The sequence below is a fragment of the Meles meles genome, chromosome 16 (assembly GCF_922984935.1).
Source record: "Meles meles chromosome 16, mMelMel3.1 paternal haplotype, whole genome shotgun sequence".
Lineage (NCBI taxonomy): Eukaryota > Metazoa > Chordata > Mammalia > Carnivora > Mustelidae > Meles > Meles meles.
Genome location: NC_060081.1, coordinates 49204864 through 49224368, shown reverse-complemented (window position 1 = coordinate 49224368; position 19505 = coordinate 49204864). Strand labels below are relative to the sequence as shown.

General features: G+C 39.7%; 1 protein-coding gene across 3 annotated transcripts in view; it reads left to right on the top strand.

Annotated features, from left to right (window-relative positions):
• PLCB1 (phospholipase C beta 1) overlaps positions 1-19505 on the top strand; it is a 694978-nt gene that overhangs the window by 218108 nt on the left and 457365 nt on the right. For all 3 annotated transcript variants that reach the window (XM_045980928.1, XM_045980930.1, XM_045980929.1), the window contains exon 3: positions 10543-10611. In XM_045980928.1, the coding sequence (XP_045836884.1) occupies positions 10543-10611 (69 nt within the window). The remainder of the gene's footprint in view (positions 1-10542; positions 10612-19505) is intronic.

Here is a 19505-nt window from a genome sequence, read left to right as displayed (position 1 = left end):
CCAATAGTGAGGTTTGAGGTGAAGTCCCTGCCTCAACCCTGGGGGTTTGCTCTCCCCCAAGGCAAGGTTAATGGACTTTTATGCTCCTGCACCTGGCAGGCCTGAGCTCTGAGCTCTCTGTGGGGATATAGTCTCTCAGACACCTCCTGCTCTCTCTGCATCTGAGGTAAGTGGCTCCATGAGGCCAAAGGTAGTCAAAGGCCATAGCTGTCCATTGTTAGGAGAGAAGCCTGTAAAGATGGAGGGATGGATATCTAGCAAAAAAAAAGGGGGACCAACAAGGACCCAGGTGGGCATCAGTAGAATTCCTATAGGAGTTTTATGAAAATTTTTTGAATAACTAGAAAATGAACCTGGACTTAGTGAACTTTTTCAATCATTTATAGTTCTTGATAGGAACAGTTAGCCTTATTTAGGTACTTGCGTTAGTGTTGAGGTTTACCAACAGTTGAATGAAAAGAAGTTTACTTCTGATGAGTTTACAGCACATAGGCAAGACATTGGGGATGAGTTGATGATCAACTCAGTGAATGGTCTTCTTCTGGAGAAAAAACGCTCCTCATTTCACATATCCAGTCCTTATCCCTACTAATTAGCATGCGAGAAAGCTCAGTTGGATTTCTTCCTCTTACTAGAAAACCAAAAGTGATCTGAAGAAGCAAGTCTTCTTTGAAAAGAAAAAAAAAAAAAAGTGACATATTACTGCATACTTGTCAACTTAAAATACCTCATTTGGGAAGGTAGATTAACTCCTCGCATATTCAGGATGTCAAGTGAGATTAAAAGGTCGTCAAAATCTGTGGTTGCTACTTTTGCTGCATCTCGTAAGTTCCGGTATATTGTGTTTTCATCTTCGTTTGTCTCAAGATACTTTCTGATTTGCCTTTGATTTCTTCCTTGATCCATTAGTTTTTCAAGAGTTTGCTGTTCAATTTCCGTGAATCACAGGTTTGTTTGTTTGTTTTAAACATGTCCTTGATGAAGCAGTAAAAATTCTATTACATCTTTAAAAAGAAAAAGTACTGTAGTTGCCAGAACATGGGGAGAGGTTTAGCACAGTAAAATTCAAACCTTTAGGCAGAAAAATTTGTGATATGTTTGAATAATAGCTGAAGGAGAAAAATGAGACTATCTGGGTGGATTTTACAAAATGGCTACCAAGAAAGACAAGGATGAATGCCATTTTTACATACTCAGAAAATTTGAAAGTTATGAGGCCTGCCATGATAATATAATTGAAGAGAAAAGAAAATGTATTAGTTATCAGCCCAGATATGTCATGCACAGGTTTGAATCAGAATATCTGGAAAAAAGCCAAGCATCTTTAGACCCTCCCTTGACTTTGTCTAGTTTCTAAGGCCCAGTGTGGAAACGACTGCTTCAGTCTATAGTGAAACTGATGGTACCGATAAACACAGTAGTCTAAAGAAGACTTTCCTCAATTTTATTATCAGTTCTATAGTTGTTTATATGATCTATAGATGTTTATATGATGATCTAAGCAGCTTATCCATTGTTCTACAGAATGCCCTACAAGAAGCGCTAGTGCTGGTTAATTTCCCTTCTTTATGGGCAGTGGTTGACTCCATTTAATATGTAGGACAGAGGTTCTCAAATTTTACATTGCATCTGCATCACCCCAAAACATAATTAAAATACAGATTCTGGGCCCCACCTGAGGGGTTCTGATTCAGACAGTCTATGGTAGGTCCTGAGAATTTGGGTTTTTCACATATTCCAAGCTGGTATGTTGATGCTGGTAGGATTGCTCCAGGGACCATGCTTTTAGAACCATTGGTCTAGGGAAATGAACAAATTTGACTCATAAAGCAAATAGGTAGTAAGTTCAGATATTACATTTAGTAATCTGCACTACCAGATAACAAAGCTTAGCTGGCATGGCTCTTCAACCATAGTGAAATAGGTGTAGATGAGAGATAACATTTTAGACGATTTAAAGGGAAAATCTGGCTACATTTACATCATCTGGACTTTTCAAGTGGAAACAGCTTGTGTGCCTGATTAATCTATATCATTTCAATGTTTCTTTTCAAATGACTTTTTATGGAGATCAGATTTTATGCTCCCACAAAATATTCATAAAGATAGTTTTAAGTATTTATGAAACTATTTGCCAAATGATGGATGCTCTTTCTAGTTAATCTGATAAGCCTGAAATGCGGACTTTTGTTGAGCACAGGCATAATAGAAAGCTGTGACAATACAATCTTTATCATTGCAGTCACAATTAAAAAAATACGCTGGGTCTTTAACAAATGCGATATCCTATTTATCCGTAAAAATGTGGTGAATCCCTCTATGCCTATTAATAAATAAGGACTAGGAAAATAAAATATATTGTTTATAAACAACCAATATAAACATATATTGTTTATAAACATTGAATATTGGATTATGGATAAAATAAAATGCTTTTATTCATCTTTAGAACAAACACAGATTTTTCCATGGTGATTATGGAGACTTCTTTCTGTTTTTTATAGTGTCAAACAAATAAGGTTAAAATATAGTCAGTAAGTACCGTTTAAAATTTAAATTTTAAATTTTACCAGTCTTCATTCATCATTTTAGAAAATTGCTAGAAGACACTAATGCTTCAGAACCTTGGAATCACGTGTGGCATTTTCTGCACCCCTTCCCCACCCCAGTCTCCCTCCCTCCACCTGCCTAGTCATAGATGCATTAGGTTGTAAATGCATCAAGTTCTAAACATAAATGCCGTTAGAATTGTTTTATGAATTTTATGTCCTAATACAGCTTTGGTGCTTTGGGTATAATTTTATGTTTACCTGCATTAGCTTTGAACTTAAGCAACTTTCTCTTATTACATGAATATATAAAAGTTTCCTAGGGAGCTAAAGAAGGAAGTAAGGAGGAAAAAATTTGGCTCTTGTGTAGTAACCAGGGGCTGAACTCCCTTTCTGGTTATCTACAGAAAAAATTAACTAGATTCTTACCAATATATTTCACGCTGCCTTGTGGGGACACAGCTTATGAAAATCAGTGTTACATTCTTTTTAACATAATACTTTTTCTGGTACATGAACAAAAATGTGTTCTTTTTAAAATTTATAATACTCAGTTAACGTTCCTGCTATTTTGTGAATACTGAAAAATAATTCTGTAGAGGAATAAATAGGTCTGGGGGCATGTAGATTCTTTTTCCTTCCTTTACTCAGTCTCAGTAATACTGGGTAATTGATATGCTTTCTCTGGGACTCAGTTTTCTAACCTGCAATCTGTCCCAGCTCCATAAGTCTGCAATTCCATTAGAGTAATTGTTTCCTGCTGGACATATTCAAAAGCGATGACAGTATTGCATCGTGTTTATGCTAGGTAGAGTGCCAAGATATGAAAATTCATTTACATCCCTTTTTATAAAGTGCATTTAAATATGGAAACAGCGGGGGCAATGTATTTGTTATCTATTGGTATAAAGTAAATCACCTCAAGCTTAGAGGCTGGAAACAACAAACATTTATTATCTGCCAGTCTCTGTGGCTCACGGTCTCACCTGCTTCGGGTTTTACAGGCTGCGTTAAAGTTGTCTGCTGGGCTGTGTTTTCCTTTGAGCTGAAGTCCTTCTTCAAAGCTCATTCAGGCTGCTGCTGCCGTTCTGTTCTTTGTCATAGTAAGACTGAGGTTCTCACCTCTTAGAGGCTTTCCCTTTTCATAGGCAACACACAGCACAGCAAGCAGGTGAGCATCTTTGCTGTGCCAAGCCTCTCACTTCTAGACCTTGTGAGAAGCTTACCCAGGATACCTCTCTTTGGGTTAAATTTGAGTCACCTGACTGAAGACTTTAATTACACCTGCAAAAGCCCTTCTCATTTGCCACAGTAAAATAACATCAAGGTGGTAGTGATAGCCCATCACAACGTTCTGTTGTTAGAAGCAAGTCTGGGGTGCTGTCCACACTCAAAGTGTGGGGACCGGACAAAGGCATGGCCTGGCACAGGAGTCATGGTGGCCATCTAGCAATCCTGCTTACAACAGGTGGGCAAAACACTAAGATTTGTGATTCCATTGTACAAACGACCAGCAGTTGTCACTCAGCTTCTCCATTCATTCTCTCATTTGCATAACGGAGGCCGTAAGACTCATGTCACCATGGTGTTGCAGGGGATGTATGATGAGGTGATATACTCAGATAGCATCTCTTACAATTTTTGCCACCTTATTTGTTCTCCATTCTGAATAGCTGTGATTTCTATTGCTGTTGTTATTACAAATGATATTACTTGACTTTGCCTCCTTCCATGGCAGGAAGCTTTAATTGAATTGAATTCTTCAGTTTTTATCTTGTTGGCTCAAACTATGGTGATAATTACCATACTACCCATAACACATGAGCTATCTCATTGTCTTTTCTCCATCTCAGATGTTAATCTAATTTTGCATTTAACTGTGACACATAAAGGTGAAAATCAGTGTTCTCTAGACGTGGTCTTTCTTATTTTGGTTTCAGGGTTTTATGAAATGTTTCTAGAATTTTAGATTTTTCAGATGCTTTTCCTTTTGTTCATTTGCATTCCGTGTTTTTCTTCTCCATGCATTACCTATCCATTTTTGGCTTTTCTACTACGATCTTTTGCCTTTCACTTGGAATGGGAAATGTTGCAAGCATAAAACTTGGTATGTACACATTAGTCCCTGCTCGCTAAGTGGAGATCTTAATGTAACATCTCCCTTGATTTTAACAGCAGCCCAACGAGGAACACGTTGCTGGCATCTACTTCTGTTTGACAGACAAGGATACAAGGCACAGATTTCTGTACTGATTGGTTTGATGGTGCATAGATTACCAATGATAATTCCCAGAGACAAGTTTTCTGCCCCCTAGACTTATGAAATTTTCATCATCTTCGATGTACTTTGGTTTAAATAAAGAAATCCTATGTATCACTTTTCTCTTTTCTCTGCCGTGGTTGGTTTGGATGATCTGGAGTTTCTTACATTGAGTCTCTATCATAGACTTCAGGGAAGAAGACAAAATCGAAGGCTAAGGAACATAGGAAACAAGAGAGTGAGAGAGACTACAGGGTTTTTTTTGTTTTTTTTTGTTTTATTTTGGTTTGTTTTTTTTTTTTTTTTGGTTCTGTTTTGTTTTGTTTTTTTGAGAGGTAAACTACCTCTAAGGCAGTTTTCATTCCCTCAGAAGTGGAATAAAGTTAAGGAACAAAGAATTGAATCGACTTCTTCTGCTTCTCTCTAAATTAAAACCCTTCATTAAAGTAGTCTAAAATAGTTTTTTTTTTCTTAAACATTGGGCATTTTAGGGAGGTTTGACAGTCTATAAAATATATTAATATCTTCTACTTTTGGTAAATTGAGGTCAAACCATTTCATGAATATCCCGCATGTGGAGGTGTCCATAATCACCCCCCCACACACACAGCCGTTAATATCTTCCCTGTGAAATGTTTGTGACTGTAATTGCTGCTCTGATTATATATTGTGTGAACTTAAAGTACGTTATTATATTGGGTGACTAATGGAATTTGATGACAATGCACAGAAATTGGTATTCTGGAAGAGTTGGTTTTTAAATTGTATTCTTTCCTGAGTTTGCAGTGCATTTCATGGCTCATCTACCTCACAGTGGGTTTGTGGCTGATGGATTGAAATCTTTCTGCTGAATAGTAAACATCAGAGATAATTTGGTCGTTCCTTAGCTTTTCTCATCACTCATTCAAAATATCAAAAATAAATCCTTGATTACTGTTAATTCGCTTTCATCCATACTGACAAAGGGAGAAGGCACATCTGTCAACACTTCAGTGGATACGTGGGGGAGGGGTCCTAGAAGTGTGGTCTCCAAGCTTTGCAGGGGACCATTGTGTGCCTTGGAAACAAAGAGGTTCTATTAGTTCATTCTTCTTTTACTGGTCAAGGTAAGCCCACAGGCCTCTGGACACTCCAACCCCCTTTCCATTGTGGGGTGGGTTTAGAGGTGAGAGAGAACCAGTTGCCTTCTTTTGCTTTTCTAAAGATGTCTCTGATGTGATTAAGTGTAAAATAAAGCTTATATAGTATAACATTTTCAGCAAACATAAACTGTTGCCAGTGATTGCTTCAATTTGTGAACAGAGACATTTGCTTGTATAGGGTGAAGTTTAATACTAAGAAAAATTAGAATAGGTGCTGATGCCATCTGTCCTTCAGTAGTGTTTCTTCAATTAAACTGAACTGAAGCCTAGATTATTCACTGCTAGGCACACTTCTGCATTCAGTAGGTAAAATATTTTTATTTGACATTTCCCTGTATAAAGAAAAGACAGTTGTAGATTCTTCCTAGAACATATTATAATATATAAGTGATGCATAATTTTATCAATCTTATTCACCCCAAAAGCCTTATAATAACAACCGCAAGATGAGTGTATATCAGTGCTTGTCCAAGAGTGGTCTGTGGACCAGCAGCATCCACATCACCTGGGAGCTTATGAGAAATGCTGATTCCTAGGCCTATCCCAGTCCTGCTGAACCAGAAATATATGGATGGCACCCAACCCATCTGTGTTTTAACAACTTTTCCAGGTGACTGTAATGCAGGCTAAGGTTTGAGACCCCCAGACATAGAAAGTGTTAACGTACTCATTTTATAGATGATAGAGTTAATGCATGGTTATGGGACTGTGATTGGTTGAACACATGACCAGTTAATTTTAGGGCTCTTCCCCAAACCCAGGTTTTCTCCTTAAACATCAGGTGACCTCCCTCTCTTCAAGAAATGAGTAAAGGAATAGTGAATTCCATAAAGATGGAAATCAGTATCTCTTAAATGAACCGAGAAAGGGACCGTTTCACTGCTTTCTAATAATGAGAGTGAGTTGTTCAAACTATCAACTTGAGAAAATTAACCTAGAAAAAAGTTCTAATGACACAAGCAACATTTTTGTGGTCCTGTGCATTGGGTTCCGCATTTTCTTTTTAGTGGAAGAGACAGAATAGGCTGTAGTTAAACCCCAGAGGGGAGGCTATTGCATGCTAATAGAAGAGGGAGACACTATTTTAATCATTGCTTTCTACTCCATTGAGTCCATGGACAGCTTTTCCACCTGAGTCTTTCCCATGCCACATTACCCATGTTGATAGTGCCCTGCGGTGGCTTTCCTGCATGCACAATTTTACACACAGGCGAGAGAAGTTTCTTAGTCGCTGCGGTCTCAGAATGAATCCCCAGGGCAGCTGGCATTAAGTACCCCTCCGTGACTTGGGGAATGAACGTTTCCTCGTGAGCTGAGAGTAGAAAACAGTGTTCATTATCTGTAATGTAAAAGTCTGTATAATGATGCCTGCTAAGACCTAGTTCTTTGTGAACTCAATTTGGGCTTTGTGTGTATAAACAAATAAAGTTTAAGTCTCTTGTTTGCACTACTGGGAGAACTTGCTTGAATAGAAAATGTGGCTATAAAATTGGGTGCATGTATTATGTATGTGTGTGTGATTTCTTTTCTGCATATATGTAAAGCACCATGTAACATATATGGAAAAGTATACCACACATATATGTCAGTGTTTATGGATATTTATAAAGAGGGCACACATGTAGTGCCTACCGCACCCAGAAGTGTTTGTGACAACTCTCCATGCACCCCTGTTGTGTATCTCAAGTGACTTGCAGTTTCTTGCACACAATTCCTGCCTCTGTGCATTTGCACTTGCTGTTTCCTCTTCCTGTAACCCTCCTCCCCCTCCAAAACCACAGAATTGTAAGGCTGGCAAACTGTTTCTCATCCTGGTATTAGCTAAAAAGATGTCATAGCCCATGTCTGCAATGTACTTTGAAATGTCTCCTTTAGAGTATAATAATTGGTTTTGTGCAGGAGCTGCTTAAAACAGGTGTCTGTTTTCTGTATTGTTGGTGTCATTCCTCAGTACCAACCCCATACCTGACACATTGCAACATTTGATAAATAATATTCCAGGGAATTGATGACTGGCATTTCCACTTGGATAGACCCCTCAAACCAGCATCTCCAAATGCATCATCATTTTGCCCAAACTTCCAAGTCCCAATTTGGAATATGGAAGCCCTAGGGCTATTCATGACTCCTCTCTTCCCCTTAGTCAATCCTACCTCCATATTATGGCTCTCATTTTTTTTTTTTCCCATTACCTCTATCTTCATTTGGTCTCCTGTCTCTCAAATATCCACTTGGTTCTGGTCTTCTGGATGAAACTCCTTCAAGTCCGGTTCTCTTCCTGTTTCTCTCTTTCCAACACAAGTTTTAATTGTCTTGCTGTGGAGATAAGAAACCCAGACCAGATGTTCCATCTCCTCAAGTCTGAGGACTTTACTGCGTATTTGCTTAAGTGAAGCATTGAGCCCTGTATTGATGTTTTCCAACACTTGTGAGGTGACCTTCAGGATCGTGGCTGGTATGGCTTTAGGGGATCTATGGAACAAGTTATTCTGTCCTGCAGGATCTTTGCTGGGTGGCTGCCTGTCACACCTCAGAGTCTGGGAGGATTTCCAGAGTCACCCATGGCAAGGAATGGGTTAAGATTTCCGCTAAAATGGGGGATTAGCAGACTTAGATGGCCATGGCTAGCAAAAGAATAGAAGGCACTGATTCTTGACCTGCCTTCACAGGATCCACGTGTTCTCTTGGACCTGCTGTGTGGTTTTGCATCCCAGTGGACAGACGTCACCTCCTCCGTGACTGTTAAACTGTAATCATGAGATCAACCTTAGGTGCAAGAAAAGAATCAGACAATTTTGCACCGAATATTTCAAATCGGTGGCAGCTGTTTGAAGGAATTGTTTGGGAACCCCATCTACAAGTACTTGGGGACACTAAGGCTTAAAAGAAATCACACCCACTCCTGTTCAGAGAGTCTGAGTAGCTGAGTGATGATGCATGCCTCCTACATGGAGAAAGGGATTGGATGTCTGCATCCAACTGTCTCATTGTCAGCATGGGTGGGATGGATGGCTGGAGTCACCTTAAGATGACTGTTGCTGTATAGTTCCATCTAACTGGTGTAGTGTCTTCTGTATCACTCAGTGATGTGGGTGTCACAAACCTCATGGCTCAGTGTCTACGATGGAATCTCAAGGTCTCCATCCTTTTGCCTGTAACCCTTTCTGGCATCATTTCCTATAACTTTTCTTCATATGTTCTGTGCATTGAATGTTACCCATGAGAATCCCCTCCCGTAGTGGCATTACATCTTCCCTGTGCTGTTCCTTCTTCCTGGATGCCCCTCTATCCCTTTCCTCCTCCTTACAATGTTCTCCGTCTCTAAGCATCTAAAGGCTGTGAATACCTCAATGTTCTGCCCAAAACTCTGGTCCTTTTTTTATCTGGATATTTGCCAATGTTATGCCTTCCAGCTGCTCTTCTCCATGATTGATAAATTTCCGTGGACTTTTCTCTGGGACCCTGGGGGAACAAATTTCTTTTCTCTGTTGACCCCCATAGCAGTTAACTTTAAATGAGGGGTGCCTGAGTGACTCAGCCATTAAGTGTCTGCCTTCAGCTCAGGTCCTGATCCCAGTGTCCTGGGATCGAGCTCCCTGCTTGGCAGGAAGCCTGCTTCCTCCTTTCCGATCCCCCACTGCTGTGTTCCCTCTCTTGCTGTCTCTTCCTCTGTCAAATAAATAAAAATAAAATAAAATAAATAAAGTTGTCATGAACACACTGTCCCATGTCTTATACATATACATTTCTTTACTCCCCTGTTTGATGGCAAGTCCATCCAGAGGAGCTATCATATTTTATGTATCTTGTATCCTAGAGTAACTTGCATTTCATAGGTGTTCAGCAATATATAATGAATAAATGAAAAGATTGGGGTGTAAGGTGTGCCAAAGGCTGGGGAGGGGGCAGGTAGGTGAGGCAGATTTATCTCTTTCCCTTGGTAGAGAGTGAGTTGATGGGAACCTCACCTTTCACCCCTCATCCCCAATACCTCATGCCACTCACATATCCTCATACCAGGGCTGACTCTCAGGATTATTTTTCTTTTTTTTAAAGATTTTTTAAATTTTTTTTATTTATTTGACAGACAGAGATCACAAGTAGGCAGAGAGGGAGGCAGAGAGAGAGAGAGAGGGAGAAGCAGGCTCCCCGCCGAGCAGAGAGCCCAATGTGAGGATCGATCCCAGAACCCTGGGATCATGACTCGAGCCGGAGGCAGAGGCTTTAAACCACTGAGCCACCTAGGTGCCCCGTCTCAGGATTATTTTTCAACTGCGGCACAGGAAGTCCTAGTTCATCATGACTTAGGAATAGCTCATAGTATAGACTGGGGCCCCCTAACCATGCCCATTATACTTTAAAATGTCTTAGAACATACAGTAAACTGAACAGTTAGCAGTTAGCTATCTTGTTTCCATTCAGATTCTGTTGGTAAACCATGTGAGAGGAAAAAATAAATATCCTAACTGCAGAGAAATCTTCAGGCAGGTCTCAAGATACCATTATTTTTTTGAAAAGTGCTGTCAATGATATAAAACAAAGAAAAGAGATCTGTGTGGATGCTTAACAGTTTCACATTTTTGCCTTCCAGGAGACGGAGCTGTTAGATCTCAGTCTTGTCAAGGATGCCAGATGTGGGAAGCATGCCAAAGCTCCCAAGGTAGGAAGCGGAGCGATGTGCACGCTCCAGATGCTCTTTTGATTATTTACTGTGTCATGGCATCAATTAATTGCCCCAACTAGAAGTGTCTCTGTTGTCAACGTTGTAAAACACAATAAAACAGCCAGTCCTTCCAGAAGCCTCTATGCCCTGAACATTCCCACTTTCATTAAAAGAAGGTAACAGGGAGTAAATATATAGGCAATTGGACGTAGGGGTTTGCCGTCTGTGCTCTAATTTTAGTTTTGTTTGAAAAATATATCATGATGCCAGAGTTGCTGGGTAATTCCCAGTTATTAAAATGTGCTTGAAGTTACTCGAAAACTTCCCTGAGCCTCCTATGCATACGTGAACTAACCTTTAGACATGATGAATAAGAGCCCGTACTTCCAATATTTTGCAACAGCCATCATTCTGTTCATGAAGCCAAAGGTTGTTTAATATTAATTAATTAATATTAAATAATATAATATAATATATAATGTAATATAATATTAGTCACTGTTATTGGTGTTATAACTGTTGTTTTTATATTTATTATTATTAAAATTTTCAATCAGATTTGCAGAAGGTCAGTTTTTATTTCGCTTAATGTGGAGAAGTTTGTGTTGTAAGAGAGCTGGGGGAGGGGCTTGGCGGAAAGGGGCTCAAATCCTTCGATAAATATCACTAGCAAAGATCTGCAGAACTTTGGGATCAGATCGGTTGTGTGGCCCATCCATTTGTTTTTGCTTGAAAAATTTACTACAGACATATTCAAAGCAGTTTTGCAGTTTATTTATTTTTGGAAGATTGTTTAAGAATGTTGAATGAAGAACATACATACATTCTTTTTAACTTGGATTCTCTGGTGGAGTCTAGTAACAGAGTGTGTTGATTTGCCATGAAAGTGGGAAACTACTCTTTATTGTATTTAAATCTTAGTACTCTAAATACTTCCTTTCTAGCAGAGGTAATATTGTCAAATAGGGAAGTACAGGTGCCATTCAGGAACTCCTGCCTCTTACCATAATTGATATAAAACTAGCGATTTTCTATGTGAGTATCTGCCTGCAACTTTTGTTTTATTCTTTAAAAGTCAAAATACTTTTCCTTGACATCAAAAATGATCTGTTGCTGTGGAGAGGCAGAGAGTAAAAAAAAAAAAAAAATCACCTGGAGTGATTGTTCTTCAGAAACGTAACAGTGCAATAGTTGCTGGCAAATTTTGCTATGGAAAAACACCTAAATCCTGCTTACTGCTGTAGAAGTTAAGCTCATCTATAGGAAAATGTGGAAAATGGAAAAAAAAATAGAAAAATCAGAATTACTTTCACAAAGGTTTTTGTAAGTGTTTTCATGTGCAAACAAACAGCTTGTAATTTGCTTTCACCTCTTAGTAATATAATAGTATTACAGTTGTTTGGTCTTTTAATTTTGTAGCAAGCTTGTCATTATTAATGCTTTGTTGGTGATTCAGAATTGTTCAGTTTTTAGTGTAGGAAGGAAATTCTTTCTTCTTTCCCCAAAAGCGTTCCAGTCAAGTTTCATTGAAGCTTGTTAGTTCCAAGAACTTTACTGATAACATAGTTATAAAGTTTGCCTTTTAATGCAAGTGTATTGGCCTAACTTGAAATTTCATGATCAGAATTGGTTAAAGACAGCTGCCTACACTCTAATCAGACCCCCTTTGTCTGCAGGAATCAGAAGGCCTAGTCCGCTGTGGGGTTTCCCTCTCTCTTTCATTGCAGCACTCAGCCTGCTTATCAGTTCAATGTTTCGTTTATGGATGCGGTTGAATACATGTCTATTGAATGACGATAAATGAACAGAACTAGGGTCTGTTCTGTGCTCAGCTGATAAGCCACTATTAGATCCTAAAATACTTCTCTTAAGGACAGACGTGGGCACTCAGAATATTCTGGCTTTCACTTCTTTTTTTTTTTTTTTTTTTCCACTAAAGATTGCTTTCTCTGAGGTTTATCCATGTTCTTGCCTTTTTTTTGCCTTCCACTCCTCGCTGGTGTTCAAGAACTTTGGGCAACTTTAATATTTTAAAACCGGGTTCTGTTGTTTCGTACCTGCGTGACCTTCCTGAAACTCAGGCGTCCCCCTGGGCCACATGCTGATCATAATAGTGAAAACAGTATCAATAGTGATGATGATGATGATGATGATGAATGGACAGTTCATATCATTACCATAAGGACTGAATGAAAATTCATTAGCAAATCTTTAGCAGAGGAGTTCTCAAATTTGACTGCCTGTGGAGTCACGTGGAGAGTTTAAAAAACAGTGATGCTTGTTTCCTAACCCTAGAGATTCTGGTGTAAGTGTAGTGTGGATTTTTGAAAAGGGCTTTTGAAAAGGAGATTTGCAACAAAATTTGAGCACTCCTGCCTTAACTTATCATTGCTATTTAATAAGCACTCGCTAAATACTAGCCACTGTTATTGGTATTATCACTGTTATTTTTGTATTTATTATTATTAAAAATTTCAATCAGATTTGCAGGAAGTCAGTTTTTATTTTGCTTAATGTGGAGAAGTTTATGTTGTAAAGAGAGCTGGGGGAGGGGCTTGGCGGAAAGGGGCTCTGTGGGTAGCAGACTTAGATGGGGATATTGCATCAATTTAAAAGTCTTTCAGTTGCATGAGAAAACCCCAGCTCCAACTGGATAAATACAAAAATTATTAAAAATGATCTGAATGCATTGAAAATCCCAGTGAAAGTGCGGGATTCAGGCGATGTCTCAGGCAGCTGAGCAAAAGCTGTCACCAGGGAATAGGTATTTCTTTCTCTTGCCAATCTGGGTTCCAAGGTGCTGAAAGCGATTCCTCTTCTGTCCTCAGTATCCCCTTGGTGGCCATCCTCTGCTTGCCATCATTGGAAGCTCCAGGCTTCCCCGAGTAACAGCGGTTCAATAGGGGAATCAGAAGAGAGACCAGCTTCCAGAATACAACCACCTTGTAGAAGGAGGCCAATGGCCCCGGGGGGGGGGGGGGGGGGGGGGGGAGCGGCGCGGGGGGGGGGGGAGTTGTGGGGGAGTTGGCGGAAAAATAAGAGGAGACCATTGTGTTGGCTAGAAGAAAAGCAGCAGGACTGACAGCGTAAGATTTAAAAGTGTCAAGGTAACCAGTAGAGAGTGAGAGAAGCATGGCTAGGCAACGTAACATGAAGACAGATTGAGTGGAAGACATTCTGGGGGCTTTATAGACCATAAAGGAAGGAAGAACATGTGTGGAGCAGATATTATTTATCAAAATACTCAGGCACCCCGTGAATATTATTACTATTATTTTTGTTTTTCACAGTATCTCATTACATAAAAATTCATGATCTAGCTGAAGATGAACTGTTTTCTCTGCCTGCTGTGATTGGAAATAACAGTTATAAGAAATGGAAAAGCTTCTATGTGTTGCCCCGTTAATGAATTTTAAATGTTGACTCCCAACACAGTATATGCAATTCCAGATTGGCTTTTCCATAATGCAGCCTTTGTTCTAGTTATCAGTTTCAAAATTTCTCACTGGGGAGAAATGGAAAGATTTTTATCCACATGTAGAAAGGTAAAAGAAGAAAAAAAAAGAAGGCTTATCCTTTGAAATCTAAAAGGTATTTGTATTTCCTTCTTCGCTCTCTCTCTGCCTCCCGCTGAGGCTTATAAAGTGCATCTAGAGGTCAAGTGTTATGGGATGTGAACCTTGCACGTGCTAGGGACACATATTTTCTGGATCTTCATTTCAAAATGAGCTTTAGTTTTAAAAAGAGGCTTTATCACTGTGGTTTCTGATATGTTAGTGGTGGTTGCTCTCCCAGCAGATCAATTTCGTGGCTCATGTACAGCATTAATAAAATGAAATAGATTGGACTAGAATGAAAAAAAAATCAGCATCTTGCACAGAGGACGTTGTTTGGTGAAACATCTTTCGTGCCTGTGAATGTCTGTTCTGGATCACAACCCGAAGTGTATTTTTTTTTTTTTAAACTATGGGCCACATTAGAAGGGTTGCAAAAAATGCTGCTGAAAATATAGTTCCTTTATCCTTGGGATTCTTAGGGTGTATTCCATCTGTAGGTGTACTGAAAAGTAGACGGAGTTGTGGGTTTGGTTGTCAGCTCTGTGAGTAACACCCTTCTGTGGGTGCCTGTACTTCCTCATGTATGAAATGGGGTGGGGAGGACCCACAGGATTTTAGATGTGTAAGCTGGGTTAACCCTTGATTCCAACTTTTAAAATGAGAAGTTGGGGCACCTGGGTGGCTCAGTTGGTTAAGCATCTGACTCTGGGTTTCCGCACAGGCCATGCATGATCTCAGACTCCTGCCCTGTGTTGGGTTCTGTGTTCTGCAGGGCATCTGCTGGAGATTCTCTGCTTCTGCCCCTCCACTGACGCGTGCTCTCTCTCTCTCTCAAGTAAATAAATAAATACATTTTTTTCCCTTTTTATTAATTTTTTCAGCGTAACAGTATTCATTCTTTTTGCACAACACCCAGTGCTCCATGCAAAACGTGCCCTCCCCATCACCCACCACCTGTTCCCCCAACCTCCCACCCCTGACCCTTCAAAACCCTCAGGTTGTTTTTCAGAGTCCATAGTCTCTTATGGTTCGCCTCCCCTCCCCAATGTCCATAGCCCGCTCCCCCTCTCCCAATCCCACCTCCCCCCAGCAAAAAATGGGAAGTTAATCCAGCCAAGGCATGCCATCTTACAGATTATAAAATTAATGTTGACAAGTTTGTATGACCTAAAAAGAACTTCTTATCTTGGTTGTAGAAAATCAGGTGACCTTAGTGAAAAATCAGGTCACATTCTAACCAAGGTAAGGGGCAATGCAAACAAAAATAAAAGAAAGGAAGGAAGATTTATGTGCAATTTTTGCACCGGGCTTCTTGAAACCAACTGTAAGATTGCTTTGGACTCCATAGAGGCCCTGTGATTACAGAAGCTCTCCCAGGTTTCCAACATGAAAATGGTTGCTGGCGTTCACGTTATTACATACTGAAAAATATTTCTGTAGTCTTACTTTCAAACTATGTGTCACCCAAAGAAAACTGCTTCATGTACTTGGCTGACAATTAACCAATTCATTCTATCGATAAAGGGCAGCCTATTTCACATGTGTAATGTTAATTGCAATACAGGTTCCTTGTATATACCTGGATTACAGTAATTCTGTGTCATGGATAGCATCACTGGAATCATATAAGATAGATTACAGTAAAATGAAATTAAAAAAAAAATTGACCAGCTTTTGTTTTCCTAACCCCTAAATAAAAATGACGGCTTTTAAAGTCGTTAAATGCAGATTTGTAAAGCAATGTACACCACAATGTCTAGCCCTATGTGCAGACGCCAACATCTCAGTGGTAGGAGAGACAGGTAACAGATAAGTCTCACTGGGGACACCCAAAACAGGACAGAGACCATGACTGGTGGAGACCACTGACCATGAGTGGTGGAGTACTTGCTGTGATTTCCAGAGACGTAATGGAGTAAGTTCTCCCGACATGATGAGGTGATATGAACAGAGACATTAATTAAGAAAAGGAGCAGCGTTCCAGGCAGAGGGCAAGGCAAGAGCAAAGGCTCTGAAGTGGGAACATGCTTGGTATATTTGAGGAGTAGTGAGGAAACCAGCTGGTTACAGTAGAGTGCAAGACAGAAAGGATGATAAAGTCTGAGAAATGGCCAGGGGCCATATTATTCTGGCCTGGTAAACCATGCTAATGACTGTGGTTGTTTTCTTCTGAGAGACTGAAGTAGGGGTCTGAAAGTTCTGAGAAGAGTAGTGATAAGATCTGATTTTGCTTTTTTTTTTTTTAAAGATTTTATTTATTTGACAGCAGAGATCACATGTAGGCAGACAGGCAAGCAGGGGTGGGGGGAAGCAGGCTCCTTGCTGAGCAGAGAGCCCAATACGGGCTTGATCCCAGGACCCTGAGAACATGACCGAAGCCTGAGGCAGAGGCTTAACCCAGGTGCCCCTGATTTTGCTTTTAAAAACATCACTGAGGGGCGCCTGGGTAGCTCAGTGGGTTAAAGCCTCTGCCTTCAGCTCAGGTCATGATCTTGGGGTCCTGGGATCGAGCCCCACAACGGGCAATGTGTGACGCAGGGAGCCTGCTTCCCTTCCTCTCTCTCTGCCTGCCTCTCTGCCTAATTGTGATCTCTGTCTGTCAAATAAATAAATAAAATCTTTAAAAAATAAAAAAATAAAAACATCACTGGCCACTCACTGCCTGGAACATAGACTATAGAAAAGAAAGGAACAAAAAGAAATGAAGAAGGGACACCAACCAAATGACTATTGCAAATATTTGGAGCAGTGTTGATAATGACTTTGATTGAGAGGTGTAGAGCTAATGGGAAAAAATGTCAGAATTCGAATTGGAAGATGGAAGGAAGATGGCACCCTAGGGTTTGTTAATGCACTGGATGTGAGGTATGAAAGAAGGATTCAGGAACAAAGCTTAGAGTTTTGACCTGGGAAAGTGGAAGAATTGAGTTGCCATAGCCTAAGTTGGGAAGGAAGAAACACAATCAGAAAAACTCAGAGTTTGGTTTTTTGGATATTTAAGGTTTGAAGGGTCTCTTAGACTTCTATCTGATGATGGCATATTTGGATATACTGGTGTTCAGAGGCAAGGTTGGTCACGGAGTTGTAAGTGAATATTTAAATCTCAAAGCTAAGTGGGGTCCCTTAAAGGATGTAGGTATAGAAGAAAAAGGACTGATCCCTAAGCCCTGGGACCTCTAGCATTTAAACTTTGAAAGATGAAAAAGGGCCAGGAAGGAGACGGAGAATGGTATATACCCAAAAGAATCGAAAGTAGAGGCTTCAAACAGTTATTTGTACACCAGTGTTCACAGTGGCATTATTTACAACAGCCAAAAGGTGGCGACAACCCACATGTCCATTGCTGGGTGAATGGATATACAAAATATGATACACACACACACACTGGATAATTATTCAACCATAAAAAGGAATGAAATTCTGACTTCTGACATAGGCTCTAACATGGATAAGCTTTGAAGACAGTAAGTGAAATAGGCCAGACACAAAAGGACACATATTGTAGGATTCCACTTGTATGAGGTAACTAGAGTAGGCAAATCCATAGAACCAGAAAGTAGAAAGGCAGTTTCCAGGGACTCCAAGGAGAGAAGAAGAAGAGAATGGGAAGTTATTATTTAATGGGTACAGAGTTTCAGTTTAAGAAAATTAAAAAGTTCTGCAGATGAATGATGTTTGATGCTGCATAACACAATAATGAATATTGCCTAACGTCAGTAACCTATACACTTGAAAATCATTAAGATGGTAAATTTGGTAGCATGCCTATCTTACTACAATAAAAAAAAAAGGAAAAGACAGAAGGAACAACAAGTGAGGAGGGAGAACAATCAGTAGAGAATATTTTCTGGATATCTAAAAAGAGTATTTCAAGAAGGAAAGCATAGTCATTTAGGTAAAATGGTGGAATTTCCTTCTAGCTTTTTTCCCCCTCACTTTTGTACACTTTTAATTTTATTGAAGATACCATTTTATATATGCTTTGATTTTTTTCCCCCTATATTCATAGCATTTCCTGCTAATATCCAAAATCGGCTATTTATTTAAGGGTTGTCAGATCCCAAATAGCTCATCATAGGAGCTGGATGCCAATGTATAAATCTCATAATGAGCTGTTATTTGGATGTTCTACAACAGTGGTTTCAATGAATCATCCATGAGGCCGGGAGTTGAAATGAGTGCTTTATTTATTGTCCCCCTTTGCTGATTATTAGCTATTTCCCTGACTTTGTACAGATTCCACCAATGTGTGAAGCCACAGTCATGAAAATGTGATGCAGATATTTGAAGTTGAGGGAAGAAGAAAACCCTTTACCCAGCAAAATAAAGAGTCCTCTCCCTTTCTCTCAGTCGCCGAGGGCTCTACCTTTGGCCCGTGTTCTTGGTTCCACCTATTTCTTCATTTACCTGACATGTGGCAAGAGTTTTTGTTTGTTTGTTGTCATCCTGTTTCCATAAAAGTATTTATTTACATCTTGACTAAATGGAGAAAAATAGAGCTTAAAATTTCACAGAATTATCTCTATGTAATGGTTTTGACAGCTAGTCACATTTATCCCCAGATGTAAATTATATGGCATGGTTCCTTTCTTATGTTCATTAAATTCCATAGATGTCAGTGGTTTGGTTTCCTTGGAAACAAAAACCTTTATATAACTAGTTGGAGATTTGGTAGCAGAAATATCAGGATGTGGTGGGGAGTAAGGAAACATCATGATGCTGAGTACCTCCCTCAGTAGGTACCTGTTTGCATTTAATTCTACCTCTTCCATCTGCCCCTCATCCTCATGGCCATTCAGTAGTGGCCAAGGGAAGATTTTAAAAGTGACCATTTAAGTATAGAATATCTTCTAATGGTTGAAAGCTTTTTACTTTTTTTTTTTTTTCAAGCAATCACAAAGAAGCTAAGTCTTTTTTGGGATGTTGGTGTAAATTCCCAAATTTGAGAAGAGTATGTCTCTTAGGAAGAATTGAATTTGAGCATTTGAGCAGTGCCGACATAACTCAGTGTATATGTATATCCATCTGTGAAGTACAGCTAATGGAACATGTGTGTGGCTGAATAAAGCTTTTATATTTTTTTATGATGGCAAGTGTCTGTCTTTGTACCCTACTGCCGAAGAGTTCAAAAGGTCCCCAGAGGGTTATGGAGAGGGAATGGGGGACCACAGTTCTGCCCAGAGGTAATAGCAGGCCAAGGGCATGGTAGCCATGAGCATTCTCATTTGGCCCAGAGAGGAACCCTTATTGAAGACAAGATTAGTAACATGAGTTATCTAAACCACAGGTCTTTCCAGAACCCTGTGACTCATTTTGCCATTGCTCCTATCTGGT